The 14,314-nt window shown below is 39.0% G+C and overlaps 1 protein-coding gene across 1 annotated transcript in view; it reads right to left on the reverse strand.

Annotated features, from left to right (window-relative positions):
* Nucleotides 1-8,790, reverse strand: part of rchy1 (ring finger and CHY zinc finger domain containing 1) — an 11,804-nt gene extending 3,014 nt beyond the window's left edge. The window contains exons 1-6 of the mRNA XM_037681215.1: nucleotides 8,710-8,790; nucleotides 8,229-8,348; nucleotides 7,302-7,417; nucleotides 2,125-2,203; nucleotides 1,988-2,032; nucleotides 1,837-1,895 (exon numbers count right to left, since the gene is read on the reverse strand). Coding sequence (XP_037537143.1) covers nucleotides 1,837-1,895; nucleotides 1,988-2,032; nucleotides 2,125-2,203; nucleotides 7,302-7,417; nucleotides 8,229-8,348; nucleotides 8,710-8,760 — 470 coding nt within the window. The 5' untranslated portion in view covers nucleotides 8,761-8,790. The remainder of the gene's footprint in view (nucleotides 1-1,836; nucleotides 1,896-1,987; nucleotides 2,033-2,124; nucleotides 2,204-7,301; nucleotides 7,418-8,228; nucleotides 8,349-8,709) is intronic.
* Between the last annotated feature and the right edge of the window lie 5,524 nt (nucleotides 8,791-14,314).

Below are 14,314 nucleotides of genomic sequence, written 5' to 3' on the forward strand. Positions count from 1 at the left end.
CTGCCCATGCCACAAGCGCTCATGCAACCCCATACCATCAGTGATGCAGGCTTCTGAACGGAGCGTTGATAACAACTTGGGCTATCCTTGTCCTCTCTGGTCCGGATGACATGGCGTCCCAGTGTTCCATAAAGAACTTCAAATCGTGACTCATCTGACCACAGAACAGTCTTCCATTTTGCCACACTCCATTTTAAATGACCCCTGGCCCAGTGCAAACGTCTGAGCTTGTGGAGCTTGCTTAGAAATAGCTTCCTCTTTGCACTGTAGAGTTTCAGCTGGCAACGGCGGATGGCACGGTGGATTGTGTTCACTGACAATGCTTTCTGGAAGTATTCCTGAGCCCATTCTGTTATTTCCTTGACAGTGGCATTCCTGTTGGAGGTGCAGTGACGTTTAAGGGCCCAGAGATCACGAGCATCCAGTAGAGTTTTACGGCCTTGACCCTTACGCACAGCGATTGTTCCAGATTCTCTGAATCTTTTGATGATGTTATGCACGGTTGATGATGATAACTTAAAAGTCTTTGCTATTTTACGCTGGGTAATACCATTCTGGTATTGCTGCACTATATTTCTGTGCGCAACAATGGTGGAATTGGTGATCCTCTTACCATCTTGGCTTCTGAGAGACACTGACACTCTGAGAAGCTCTTTTTATACCCAATCATGTTGTCAATTGACCTAATTAGTGTTAATTGGTCTTCCAGCTGTTTGTTATATGCTCAATTTCCTTTTTCCAGCCACTTATTGATACTTGTCCCAACTTTTTGGGATTTGTTGACACTGAAATTTCGAATCAACATATTTTTCCTTTAAAATGTTACATTTACTCAGATTAAACTTTTGATCTGTCATCTTTGTTATATTACGAATAAAATATTGACATTTGCCATCTCCACATCATTGCATTCAGTTTTTATTCACAATTTGTTTAGTGTCCCAACGTTTTTGGAATCCGATTTGTATATATATAGGCATTTTAAACCCTTCCCACACTCTTGCAATATTCTAAACAATGTTTCTAAACTCTAAATGCTCTAAAAGAGCAAAGCATGTCATGATCTCTGACACAGCTGCATGCTGCGCTCTTGGCCATGCCCACTTCTCCACTGCAGAACAGAGATCGACAGAGGAGGAAGGAGGGAGCTTATCCTGCAGTGTGGGCTGCACACAGGTGCAGCAGGCGCTAAATAATTTAAAATAACTTATTTTAAATAAAACTTCCATGACCTCAAGAGGCTCATCTATCAATCAGCCAATTGTGTGTCATGTCCAATCTTATTTTGAAAAACTGCTATAGAGCGAGTCTGCGAAAAATGAACCACGAAGTAGCGAGGGACAACTGTAATAGAGTTGTACTTTTTAAAATGCATCTCTTTTTGTAAGTTTTAATCCAAGAAAAACTTGGAAACAATATTAAAGTTGTGAATCCCAGTTACGCTGGAGTACTCGCTGTAACTCTAACCCTAACTGACTTGAAGGAAACTGGACTTTGTCGTTGACTTTTGAAGACGTCCTCAAGAAAAAAAAAATCTCCATGTTTGATGTATCTTGCTTGGACCAGTTCATGTTTATCACCGTGTTGCATCACTTACTCCATTTTTATCGCCCACCATCATGATCATGTGTCTGCGAGTCAATTTGTCTGTCTGTCTGCTCGCCATGATGAAAGGTGGCGGACGATTTGTTTTGTTTCCAGGAACGCTTTTATTTCTTTTCAGTTTGGATCACATTCCAACATTTCTGAAAGCCAGGCTGCACAAAGCTCCATCGCACACTTCAAATGTAAGACCCTGACCAAACAATATTTAGAAAAATCATAAGAGAGTCCTACTTGTGTAAAAGATGGCCACATGGAAAAACGTGAGCACCAATTCTGGATGTGTGAATATCCTGTGTAGAAGAAAGGACCAATCAAATGTCACCAAACTGTAAACAAAGAGTCAACATTCAAATCTAGCATCCCTTTGTTCTAATGTTTTTACCTCCATGCACACGGGACAGTTTTGTCTTGAGACGTTTTCAACACACTGAAACAGAAACACAACGGCAAATTAACGGAGCGAGGGGAGGAGCACGTCTGGTGAGAACGAGGCAGAACGAGCTGCAGAGTCTTCCTCACCTTGTGGTTTCCTCTCAGGTCCTGGGCTAAACACAAATTACACTTCTCACAGTGAAAGTACTTCTCCCTGGGCCCGATCCTGCAGAGGTCAAGAAACATAATGAGCTCATTAGGACTGGTTGTGGTGGCAGCTCAGATGTGAATAAGAAAATAGAATAAGGCAACAAGAAATGATTTGTTTCTGGAGATAAAGGTGGTGACATTCATCAAACTGCCTGTTGCCAACTCCTCCCAGGTTAAAGCCGAATCTCCACGTCTGTTCTGATGTGGATTCATTTAGAACAGCAGAGGAGTGTGTCTGCTATAATCCTCACAAACATTTGGTCTGACACACGTTCACTCAAATCTCGTCTCCAAACATTGAAATTGGGAAACAAACTGTAACAAACAGACTGTTCATAAGACCTGGTAACTAGGCATGTCGCAATAAATCAATCGCATGATAAATGAAAATTATCAACCACATTTTCATTTAGCGGCTTTATTGTTTCTTCGTGTCTCTCTCTTTCTACTTGAAGACACTGGACGACAAAAAGCTCAACTCCGGTGTTCATCACTGACCCCTCCCTTTCTCTTTAAAATTAATTTTAATGATCCAAAATCGTGTTTTTAGATCGTTAAAAGCAGCTAAGCTGAGAATCTAAGCTACGAGCTAAGCTAACAGGCCGACTTCGAGGAAAAAATCCTCGGTCTTGTCAAAGCTCAAAAATTCACGGTTGAAACCCGTGTCTTTGTGTAAAAAGTTGTTTTTCTCTGGAAAAAGAAGCTGAGAACTTGTTTACTGAATTTTTTATTAAAAGCTTTGTGTGAAAAATGCTATGCTAAAGAGCTCAAACCACACCAAGCATCCGCCATTTTGAGAACTGAAAACAGGAAGGAGACAGCCCATGTCACGTCAAGGGGCCTCCCTCCCATTTTTCTTAAAGAGACACGCTGCTGCTCCCTCACTATCCATCCTTCGGTTCAAACAGTCTTATACTGCCATACAGTTGTCAAAAAAATGTATTACACTCAAAACAAATTGTTCTTCTTAAATTTGACAATAATTAATAATTATAACATTTCAAACAATAGTATCGTTTATCGTAATAATTTCTGAGACAATTAATCGCCCAGCAGAATTTGTTATCGTGACAGGCCTACTGGTGACACCATAAGACTTCACACAAATCAGAATGACATTTAGTTTTTGGATGTTAAAATGAATGTTAAATCATTGTTGTTAAATAATGCTGTTAAATAACGTGTGGGTTTCTCTCCTGGACTTGTTGTCTCTGTGACCTGACCTCAAGTAAGGGGGAGTAGAAGATGGAGGTGTTAAAATTATTTTGAATTACTGCATCTCTAATGTTCAGATGTGTTTTTCTCTAAAGGTCTTGCTCTTGTTTTCTACAGATACCGTAATTTATGGACTATAAGCTGCTACTTTTTTCACATGCTTTGAACCCCGCGGCTTATACAATGCTGCGGCTAATTTAAGCTCGTCTTTTTTTGATGGGCTAACGAGCTTCATGCTGCCTAAACATTTAGCCTCGTCACACCCGAGCGCTCACATAGCTGCCCAATACACGTTTCTCTTGGGGGGTGGGTCCTCGTGACTCACTGAGACTACCTGTATAAATAAAGGTTAAAAAATAAAATCTGACCAATGAAATTACCGAACAGGAAATAAAATCCCGTACACTCCTCCCCTCCCTGGAGGCACAACAAAATATTTGCAGCTACTTGAAATAAGTGTGAATCGTGCATTAACGTGGCACTCCGAGCTCAGTGGGAGGCTTGGACTGGCGGTGAGAAATTGTTTTCAGAAACTGGCCTCATGCGAACAGCAAGTTTTGTTCAAGTCTGCAAGTGGATCCTGACAACAGAGCAGGGTAAAAAAAATCCTCTATCAAAAAAACAATAAAAAATTACTGTACGTATTTGTGTATGTTATTGGTACGTATTTAATTAAAAGTTTTAAAAAATCTTTCCGCGTAAATATCTCATGTTACAATGTGGACACCAGAGGTTTATAGACAAGCGTGGCCAATGTATGTACTTATATTTTGTATTTAGTGAGCGCAGCTTACGGTATATTCAGGAGCGCTCAATAGTCTGGAAACTACGGTATTTATGAGGCAGTTTTGTGTTTTCCTTTAGCAGCAAAGCTTCAAGTTTGTTGACTTCGAGTTATTTTATGAAGAGGAAGACTTGATGTAACACTGCAGCTTGCAAACTGAAAGTTGTGAGTGCTTCAACACATCAACACGTTTGTTATTTTATTTTTCCACCCCGTATGTGGTTAGCATTCAGAATCTCTAGTTTAGAACCCCCCACCTACTGTATTATTTTTCCAAGACATTTCACGATAAATTGTTTTTCAGTTTTATTCACGTTATTTAAATGAGTACAGATTCACGTCAAAAGTCGTCTCAGGGCACTGTATAAAAACATTTTAGTAAAGATGTCTAAGGAAACAATAAAGCAGAATGAGTGAAAGCAGCTGTCGCCTAAATAAGCTGAATGTTTTAGAGCTAGGACGACGCTTCCTGGGTGAAGAACGAGGCGTAAAGTTTTGTTTTTGTGAACTTCTATGAAATGTTTGAGATTACAATTGTTTTAAAGTGCCATTAATCCGGCCTCATTCAGACTAGTCATTAGCTCATCAAAGCTGTCAAAACTAAACTCGGTTTAAACTGCCGCCATCCAAAGACCTACTAAAAACAAGTAAGACAGTGATTTCCTGATGCATGCTCAATAATCCAGGTAGAAAAATCTAAAAAAGTTAAATCTGGTCCTCTGGACATTTATTTTTGTTTTGTTTTTTTTGAATGTCCAGAGGACCAGATTTAACTTTTTTAGATAAGACAGTGATTGTTCAAAATATTTCCAGAGAATCTAATTTCAAATCATCCAAAACATCCTTTTAATATTTTATTTTGGCTTACAGTTCCAACTGTACTTGTTGTTCCTTTGTAATAAGGTATTCACTTTAGGGCATTCCCTCAGTTATTATAAATACCGTATTTTCTGCTGTACACGTTGCTCCGCCCTATAAGTCACATCAGTCCAAATATGTCTAAAAAAGTTTTAAAAAATCCATGAATATGTCACTTCGCCGTATACGTCACGTCCGTTATGTGTCACTGCTGATGTGTCGCGTTTGTTAAGCGTCACCGCTGACAACCCGGAAATGTGGGCCAGTGTTGTGCCAAAAATCGATTGGCTGCCAAATGGCGACCGCAGAGGATTTTAACAAGAATTTAACAAGAATAATACTTAAAAACAATTATTTGTTTGCTCAAAATTATCGTAAATGTGTGCCTCAGTCTAACATTTGCTTAATAAATGCACTTTAATGGTCAAATTAGCTGCATTTTGCCGGGGCGGTGCGGATGGTTTAACTTGCTCCAAGCAGCGAGCAGAACGAAGGTGGGGAGACTTTGGCAAGCTGATTGTGTCATTAATATCTGGTGAAGCTTCTCAGTCATCCACGACATAGTAAATTCTAAAAAGTTCAAGAAAAACAAAACAAAACATAAAGTATAGTATAATAAATAAAGTCCAGTTGTTTTTGTCTTGAACTTTTTTGAATTTGTCATTATAGCCATGTTTACCTATTACATGATACAACTAAGGATGGGGCCGATCCGATCCAGTATCGGCCTCCGATACCAGCATTATTTACGTATCGGATTTTCCGATCCACCTGCCGATATTTCCGATCCATGATGCATGTTGGCTTCAAACTATGGAGTGGATTTCCTGAACGGCCGCGTGTCTCATGAATCCAGAGTAATAAGACCCGCTTCACATTCAGGAAATCCAGTTCATAGTTTGCAGCCAGCTACAACGTGAGGACTGAGTTAGCAGCACTGTGGCTAACAGCTAACAAACTTTTCATCTAAATAAAACATGTCCGCTGTGTGGAAGTATTTTACACTAAACAGCACAAAACAAGACAGCAACGTGCAATGTCTGCAGAGCCATAGCGCCACATTAAACCGCGGTAAAGTTAGTTTTACGATGGACATTCGAGCTCCGTGGCTTCAGCGGTGTGCTGCTCTTTGCTCAACGCACAATAGGCAACTCAACCCCGGCCAGCCGCGTCCAATTTGCCCGTCTCTGAGGAGGGACAGACTGAGCGTGGCTGCCCCAAATCAGGCTGCCTGCTTCGGATTGAACAAGAAGAAGACGTCGCTGAAACCACGGAGCTCAAATGTTTACCGAGAAGTTGCTAAACTTCATCATAATTAATGACCAACCACTATCAGTTGTAGAAAACGAAGGATTTCTCAGTTTGATACTTGCAGCCAAGATATAGTTTACCCTCCAGGAGATATTTATCAGTACAACAGTAGACAATCATAAAAAACACATGATTTGAAAATTATATTAAAAACAAAGACAGCTACATTATAAAGTGATGTAAATAACTAAAAACAGGAACATGTCTGTTGGTTTATGCCATGAACTTAGCAGATGTTTAAAGCCATTTAACATTTAATTTAATTTAATTCATTCATTTAAAAGAAACAAAATTAAAAAAAAAAAAAATCATCAAAAAGAAAATATTGAATGAAAAGAGTGCAGAAAGAAGAAAAAAAATTCTTATATAAAAAAAAACTTTAAACAAACACTTAAATTAATCACTTTAATATCCACTTTAAAACTAGGAATAAAAAGAAACATGTTTTGTGTTAGCAGAATTTAATTCTAACTTTGAAACTTATCCAACATTAATACAACTTACCTCAAGTTGCCTTTTTGGACATGCATGCATATATTTGTACAAATTGTACTTGAGAGCAGATTATTACTGCCTCATATAAAATCAATGATGATGATGATATCGGAACTGGATCGGTATCGGACGATATTTAGATTTAGGTATCGGGATCGGATCGAAGTAAAAAAAAAAAAGTGGATGGTGCATCCCTACATACAAGGCATGCCTTACTGCTACTACTCTGCTGCCATCTAGTGGCTGAAAATGGATCTGTTCTTTTTTTCCAGTCAGAATAAATGAAAACGGTCATATCTCAGCCAAAAATTGGTTTATAAATTTGGAGAAAATTCATAAATACGTCGCTTCGGCCTGCAAGTCACAAGGAATGCAAAAAACGAGCTTTATAGGCCAAAAAATATGGTAATATTCAACGAGTTGTTATGTTTTATGGTGTGTAGCTTCTCACCTGCATATCCCACATGGCAGACAGTGGTACTGCTTCTTATCCTTGTCAAACAGGTGACATATATCACAGTAATACTCCCCAAACGTGACGTGACACTCCTGACAGGTCTGCTGCGCCTGGAGGAGCAGGATCAAACATTTTTACTTTTTACTCAACAACAATGGTGGCGGAGTATAACATCCTGCTTTCTGTGCTGCGACTGATGGAATATATTTTGGGTTTCACACATTGAAATAAAACAGTCTTCTTTTAAATCCACACACTTTGTAAACAGGAAGGCTAAATTTTCACAGAACGTGCAAGCCGTGTGTGATTATAGATTTATGGATGTTGTTGTGAGGTGGGTCGGGAGCGTCTATGATGCTTGTGTCTTTGCACACTCAAATATCAACACATACTTCAAAACTGGACAAATCCCTGCACTGGAAAAGCAGATGGTGGAGGGCGAGGAGCCCATTCCCATTTTTCTCTTGGGAGACCCTGCTTACCAGTCGTTACCATACCTCATGAAGGAATATTCAAATGGTGGATCTGCTCCACAGGAGCAATATTTTGGATGTTTGTGTAGGGCGTGCAAGGTGATAGTGCACATTTGGCTGGCTTAAGGCCAGGTTTGCATGCGTGAAGAGACTGATAGACACCAATCTAAAAGAATCGCCCCATGTCCTATTTGCATGCTTCGTTTTACATAATTACTGCGAGAGCTGCAAGGACACTGTGGACGAACAGTCGGTCGTGTCACGTAGCATGAACAAAGTTACCAGCCGGAGGAACAATTACCTCATTGGCTGTAATGAAGGATCTGGAAAAAGAGTTTCAAGAAGCGTCACGAAGTACCTAGATCCATGCTGATGTCATCACAATGTCTTTGACCTGGATTTGTGTTGATCCAAGCCTTCATAAATTGCATTCTGATCAGATAGTCACCTGCTGTAAGGTTTGACATTCAGAGCACTGCACCTCTCTGACTTTAAAGCGATCCATCTGGTGGTTCTCCTCTGCGTCGTGGCACAGTCGACACACATAGAGTTTACCACAGCAAGGGGCCTGCAGATATGGAAACACAGGCTGAACCCATCACATGAACATCATCATCATCATCATCATCGTGGAGGTGATGGGGGTCAATCATCTCACAGCCTTCGTTAATTCTGCCGCAACACTGATTCAGGAGAGAAAAATTAGCTTTTCAGTACATTTGTTTTATTATACATGCTGTATCGTAATTAATAATAACTGTGTTAATTATTTTAACAACAACAAAGATACTAACTGTGAGCAGAGTCAAAGCCAAACGGGACACTAAGTGAGACCCTGTGGATGTGACACCGGAGCTAAAGCCTGCAGCAGAACACTTCTGCTCAACAAACATGTTTCCACAAACACCGCTGAAACAAAGTTCACTCACTTTCAGAAAACACCTGCGGACATAATGTTCACAACCAGCAGGAGAAGCCATGTTCCTTCTTCTTCTTCTTCTTTGGTTTTTAACGGCAGCTTGCATCCATCAATGTTGCACTACTGCCATCTCTTGGTGTTTATAAGTTAATTTATTTCCTCAAATTCTCTTATTGAGTCCAGTATTATTTAAAAAACGAAATGTCTTTCTTTTCCCTTCTTCACTATTCAGCTGCGAAGCCACATTTTCAAATTTTAGTTCCCTTTTACAACCTATTTCCATTCTCAATAATCTTCTTTGACCCACATATTTCCTGCAATTAATAAAAACATGTTCTATTGTTTCTGTGGTATTACACCAGTCACATAAACCAGTAAGATGTTTCCCCATCTTAAAAAGAGTGCCATTCAAAAAACTATGCCCGGTTCTTATTCTATTTATAATTATCTCCTCCCTCCTATTTATTCCTCCGATTCTTTTAACATCAACTGTTTTCTGTATCCTGTATAAATGTCTCCCTTTTGTCTCATTATTCCAGCTCATTTCACATAATTTATTGCTTTCTTTCCAAACTATACTTTTTCCTTCAGACTTAGATAATTTTATTGACATATCAATATCTTCTTTTTTAACAGCTTCTTTAGCCACCCTATCTGCTTTTTCATTACCTAAAATACCTAAATGAGCAGGAGTCCACATAATTACTATAGTTTTGTTTTGTTCACAAAGTCTATGATGAACAAACAGAATCTCATACAAGATGTGTTGGTGATTACTTGAAGTTCCCTTTTCAATGCTTAATAGTGCTGATAATGAATCACTGTAAACTGTAATTTTACTTATTCTACTATCCTCCACCCATTCTAAAGCCAATAATATAGCACATGATTCTACTGCATATATACTCAGAAAAGCCATGTTTCTTCTTCTTCTTCAGTTTTATTGGCGGTTGGCAAACAACTTATGGTGTGCATGACCGCCACTTACTGGTATGGAGTGTGGGTCAGAATGCTTTTTTAAATAAATAAATAAATAAATTCTATTTACTTGTGTATGTGTTGTCTGTCCTAATCATATCCTATTGATCAGCTTTGTTTTAACGAAGAACCTTATCAAAATTTTTACACTTTTACTTGCTGACTCTTTCTGTAGTATGTTTGTGATATTTAATGTTTCTTTAATCTTTCTAAGTTCCTCCATCATGTGTCTTCTTTCTCTCTCATATCTCTGACAACTTAAAATCACTTGCTCTATTGTTTCTGTCTCTCCACAATTTCCTGTTTCGTGTTTATGTAGTGTGAATAATGTGTTGTTCAGTCCAGTGTGTCCAAATCTCAGTCTTGTTACTAATCTCTCTTCTCTTCTGTTTCTCCCTCCTGTTCTCATCTCTCCCACTCTTCTTTTGTTTTCTTCATTCCATTCTTTCTGCCACTTTTCCTTCAGTTTTTGTTTAATTATGCTTCTTGCTTCTGATTTGCAGAAGCCATGTTTACTCCGACATGACGAAGGGGTTCTCTGCAGACCAAAAGTGGGCGTTTCTGGCGAATAGGTGTTTGTGGGCGGCGAACACTGATTGGCTGTGGGTAACCCTGAAAGTCACGAGGATTATTGATGAGGTAACGTTTCTTTGCGATGTTTGACAAAGAAATATGATTTATTGTACTTATAAAGCATGTTATGTTTTCACTTATGCATATTATTGAAGTACGTTTATTGTAGGTCACGATAGTTTCGACCGTTTTCTCCATAGATATAATCACTAGATGCCTCATTGGCTGCTGCGGCGCAGGATTTTCGGCTGCCATCTTGAAACGGTCGTCCTTATTTGGTTAAAGCAGAAGATGTCTCAGCACTTCGCAGCTTATTTCTGTTCAGATCGACGGACTGTTGACGTCAGGTCTCGGGGGATAACTTTTCACAGTAAGATGAACATATTATTGTTAGTATTTTGTGAATATAATATTACTGTACTGTATTTATGTCCACCAGCTGATGTGATGTTCAGTGTAACATGGTGTTCAGCTGCAATGAAGCTGACTGAGATCTGATGACAGGAACATTTTTCTAACAATCATACTCACTATTTCAGTAGCTTTGGTTCATTATCAAGAGATATGTATCATAATTGGAGTTTTGTTCAAGTTCTAGGAAATAAAAAATAAAACTAGGGAGAATATAGGAAATAGAAAATAAGCTTGACCTCCTTTGTACAATGTTTTTGTGTAGACACAAATCTCCTGTTTTCATTTTGAAGGTTTCCCAAAGAACAAGATGTGAGGAAGAGGAGGAAGTATCTTTGAGGAGGATTCATCAGAGCAGTGAGGATTTTAAACTGGAGGATTTTGATCAAACTGATCAGACTGTCTGTCTGAGAGATGGTGTGGTACCATCGGTTCACCTTCAAAGAGTAGGAGCATCATTATAAGTTCATTAGAGTTCATAAATTTACATATTTTATTGTCAGTCACAAGGTGAGACACCTCCATGTGTTTATATGAACAGGTAACTAGAGACTAAAGTTCATATTCATGATGCTTTTTCATTTCAGCTTGAAAACTGCAAGACTACAGGAACTCAACAAAAGCTGGAGCTGCTCTGTCTGTGGCCTCTCAGGAACGTGCACGTCACACACACAACCTCAGGAACGTGCACGTCACACACACAACCTTGGCCTCATGATGTGACTATTTCTATTTTAAACTTTTATTTTTTCATTTAGCCTTTATTTATACAGGTAGTCTCACTGAGTCAAGAGAAGTCATTTTAAAGAGAGACCTGTTTAGGAGCAGATGGTGGGGGTTGAGTGCCTTGCTCAGGTGACCAGGGTGGGGCCAATGAGGGTGGAGGCAGGTGTGGGTGTTTCACCTTTTCCACCTCATTTTGATGTTGACGGTACCGGGAGTTGAACCTGCGACTTTCCCATCACAGGCCACTCCCCCACATAATATCATATCATAATGATCATATTAAAATCTCACTGGTTTCCTTCCAGATGTGTTAAACAGCTGCTGGTCCCCCTGATGTTTACAGGTGTCTGTGGTCAGTGGATGAAAAGCCTGGCATGAACAAGATGATGCTGGAGATCATCATTTGACGAGAGCTCCCACCTTCTAACTGTGAAGAACAGCAGCAGCTCAGTGATTCCCTCAAGGCTCAGTGAAGGTGCTGAGAGCTGCAGAGAGGCTGATCCATGGAGCTTCAACACAGCAACCTCCAAACATGTCCACCCTCACACACATCGTCCATGAAGACACTGGACCAGAGCACAAGATAATAAGACACTGATAACAACAACAACAATACACATTCACAAATGATTCATACAATTTTTTATTGTTTGTTTGTTTTACAATTGAAAAACAGTTTGTTATCCACTGTTGTCATCACTCTTTGTTAAAATCCAGGTCTCTCTTGTAAATGAGTCCTATTGGCTCAATGGAACTAACCTGTATCAATAAAGGTTGAATGAATATATAGATATACATAATGATTTATTCAACCTTTTATTTATACAGGTTGGCTTCATTGAGCCACAAGGACTCATTTACAAGAGACCTGCTCCAGATGGAACAGTAAACAATGGCAATATATATATATATATATATATATACAAATACTTCATTGCTCCTGTCAAACAGGTTACACTGAGTGGATCGGTCGACCGTTACAAGATGGCGGCCCTACAGCTCGTCAGCGCCAATAGACGATAGCGGTCAATGCTGTATCTAGTCATATATAATATCTATGTGCAGAGATACCTACTTGGCCGACATCTGTCTTCTTCTTCGCGTGTTCAAGAACCGCCCATTTCTTGGTTCTTCTTCGACTGTGGAGGACGACTCAACCGAGTGGTGCGTTTCAAGAAGGGGTCTCTGCAGGCAAATTCGGAAGGCGTATCTGGGCGCTCATATCTGATTGGACTATAGGAAAGTGGGCGTATCTGGGCGGTCATATCTGATTGGACGATAGGAAATGGGCGTTTCTGGCCGGCCGGATCTGATTGGACGATAGAAAAATGGGCGTGTCTAGACGGCCACATCTGATTCGACGATAGAAAAATGGGCGTGTCCGGACGGCCACATCTGATTGGACGATAGAAAAAAAAAGGCTGAACGATAGAAAAAAAAAGGCTGAACGATAAAATGCCGTAACCACAGACACATGATGTCTAAAAACAAGGCGTTATTGGCAGATTGTGTTAACCACAGGCATATTATGTCTATGGTGTTAACCGGTTCGACATTAGCGGCGTCTCGGTTCGACATTGCTCCAGTATACTGCCGCGGCGTCTCCATAACTTCTTTTTTCGACTCTCTTAACACAGAACTTCCGGTTACATTTCAAAATAACAGCAACATAACTGGGTAGTGGGGAGAGCTAAATGTTAGGTTTTTTTTTAATACCTAGCCATAACATTAAAAAAACAAATTCCATTTTGGTTATTGAAAAATGTGAACAAAGTTACAATCGATTCATAAAGAAAGAAAAATATTAATGATACTTAAACTGGCCTTGGGACAAAGGAGGTTTCCTTTAACTTCACATTGTCTTGTTCAACCTGCAGTCACTGCAGATGAGTGATTGTCAGTTTCTGTAAGATTTCTGCAACTGGAGCAGGTATTTCTGTTTACTGGTTAACTTCCTCAGCTGTCTCACATTTTAAAGGTCAACCCTACTCCATGTTTCAGTAGAAAACCAGCACATTTAGGAGTCAGTACATAACCAGACTTTTGGCCCTCACACCTCATGCTGCATGATGAGATCAGATTTATCCATATTTTAGAAATTACATTTAGCTTAGTCGACAAAACAATACAAATGAAGACTGTCTGTCTTAAAAAAACCTCTTGGTTTTGCAGTAAGCAGCCTGATTTCAAACTGACATCTTGGCCAAAGGTAAAATAAAAATCTTTGTGTTCTCAGAAAAGTTGTTTCAGGACCTCCAATAAACTTATGTACACATCAAAGCACACAAGACAGATTCAGGAATTCTCTTTGTTTTCCAGATTTCACATTTGTTATTACCTTAAAACATACTCAGACAACATTTGATGCATCATTGAATTTTTTTTATTGTGTTTATTGGGACATCCATTTTTAGAAGTCATCGTAGCATCTGTTGGAAACACAGAACACAGTACAGTTAGAGTGTTGCTAGTTGTTACTTAATCCTGGATTGGATTTTAAAGTTAATTTTGATATTTTTTTCACAAGAAAAAAAAAGTTGATTTCCTAAAGTTTAACTATAAATGAAGGAATTTGTGCATTCAGGTAATTGAAAATTAAGTAATTTCTCTAACATCCAACCCATTTTAGCCACTGAGCCATACCAAACACCCATAATCTATTCTTGAATGAATTATTGACTATTATTGACAAATTGCAGACTTTTTATTGAATAAGCTATTACTCATTATTGAGTAATGGAAGTCAACATCAGATGTTGGTCAACATTGTTGGGCAACATCTTGGGGTCTTCTAGAGTCAGTCTGAAGTGAGAGTGGTCCCTGACATGGCAGAAAGACATAGATATAATTAACAGCTTTTATTTATGTATTTTTCAGCTAATAACAACTTTTATTTATTTATTTTTTTCATATTTTTCAGTTATACA

Source organism: Nematolebias whitei, chromosome 8, assembly GCF_014905685.2.
Source record: "Nematolebias whitei isolate Nwh7 chromosome 8, NemWhi1, whole genome shotgun sequence".
In the NCBI taxonomy this organism is placed as follows: domain Eukaryota; kingdom Metazoa; phylum Chordata; class Actinopteri; order Cyprinodontiformes; family Rivulidae; genus Nematolebias; species Nematolebias whitei.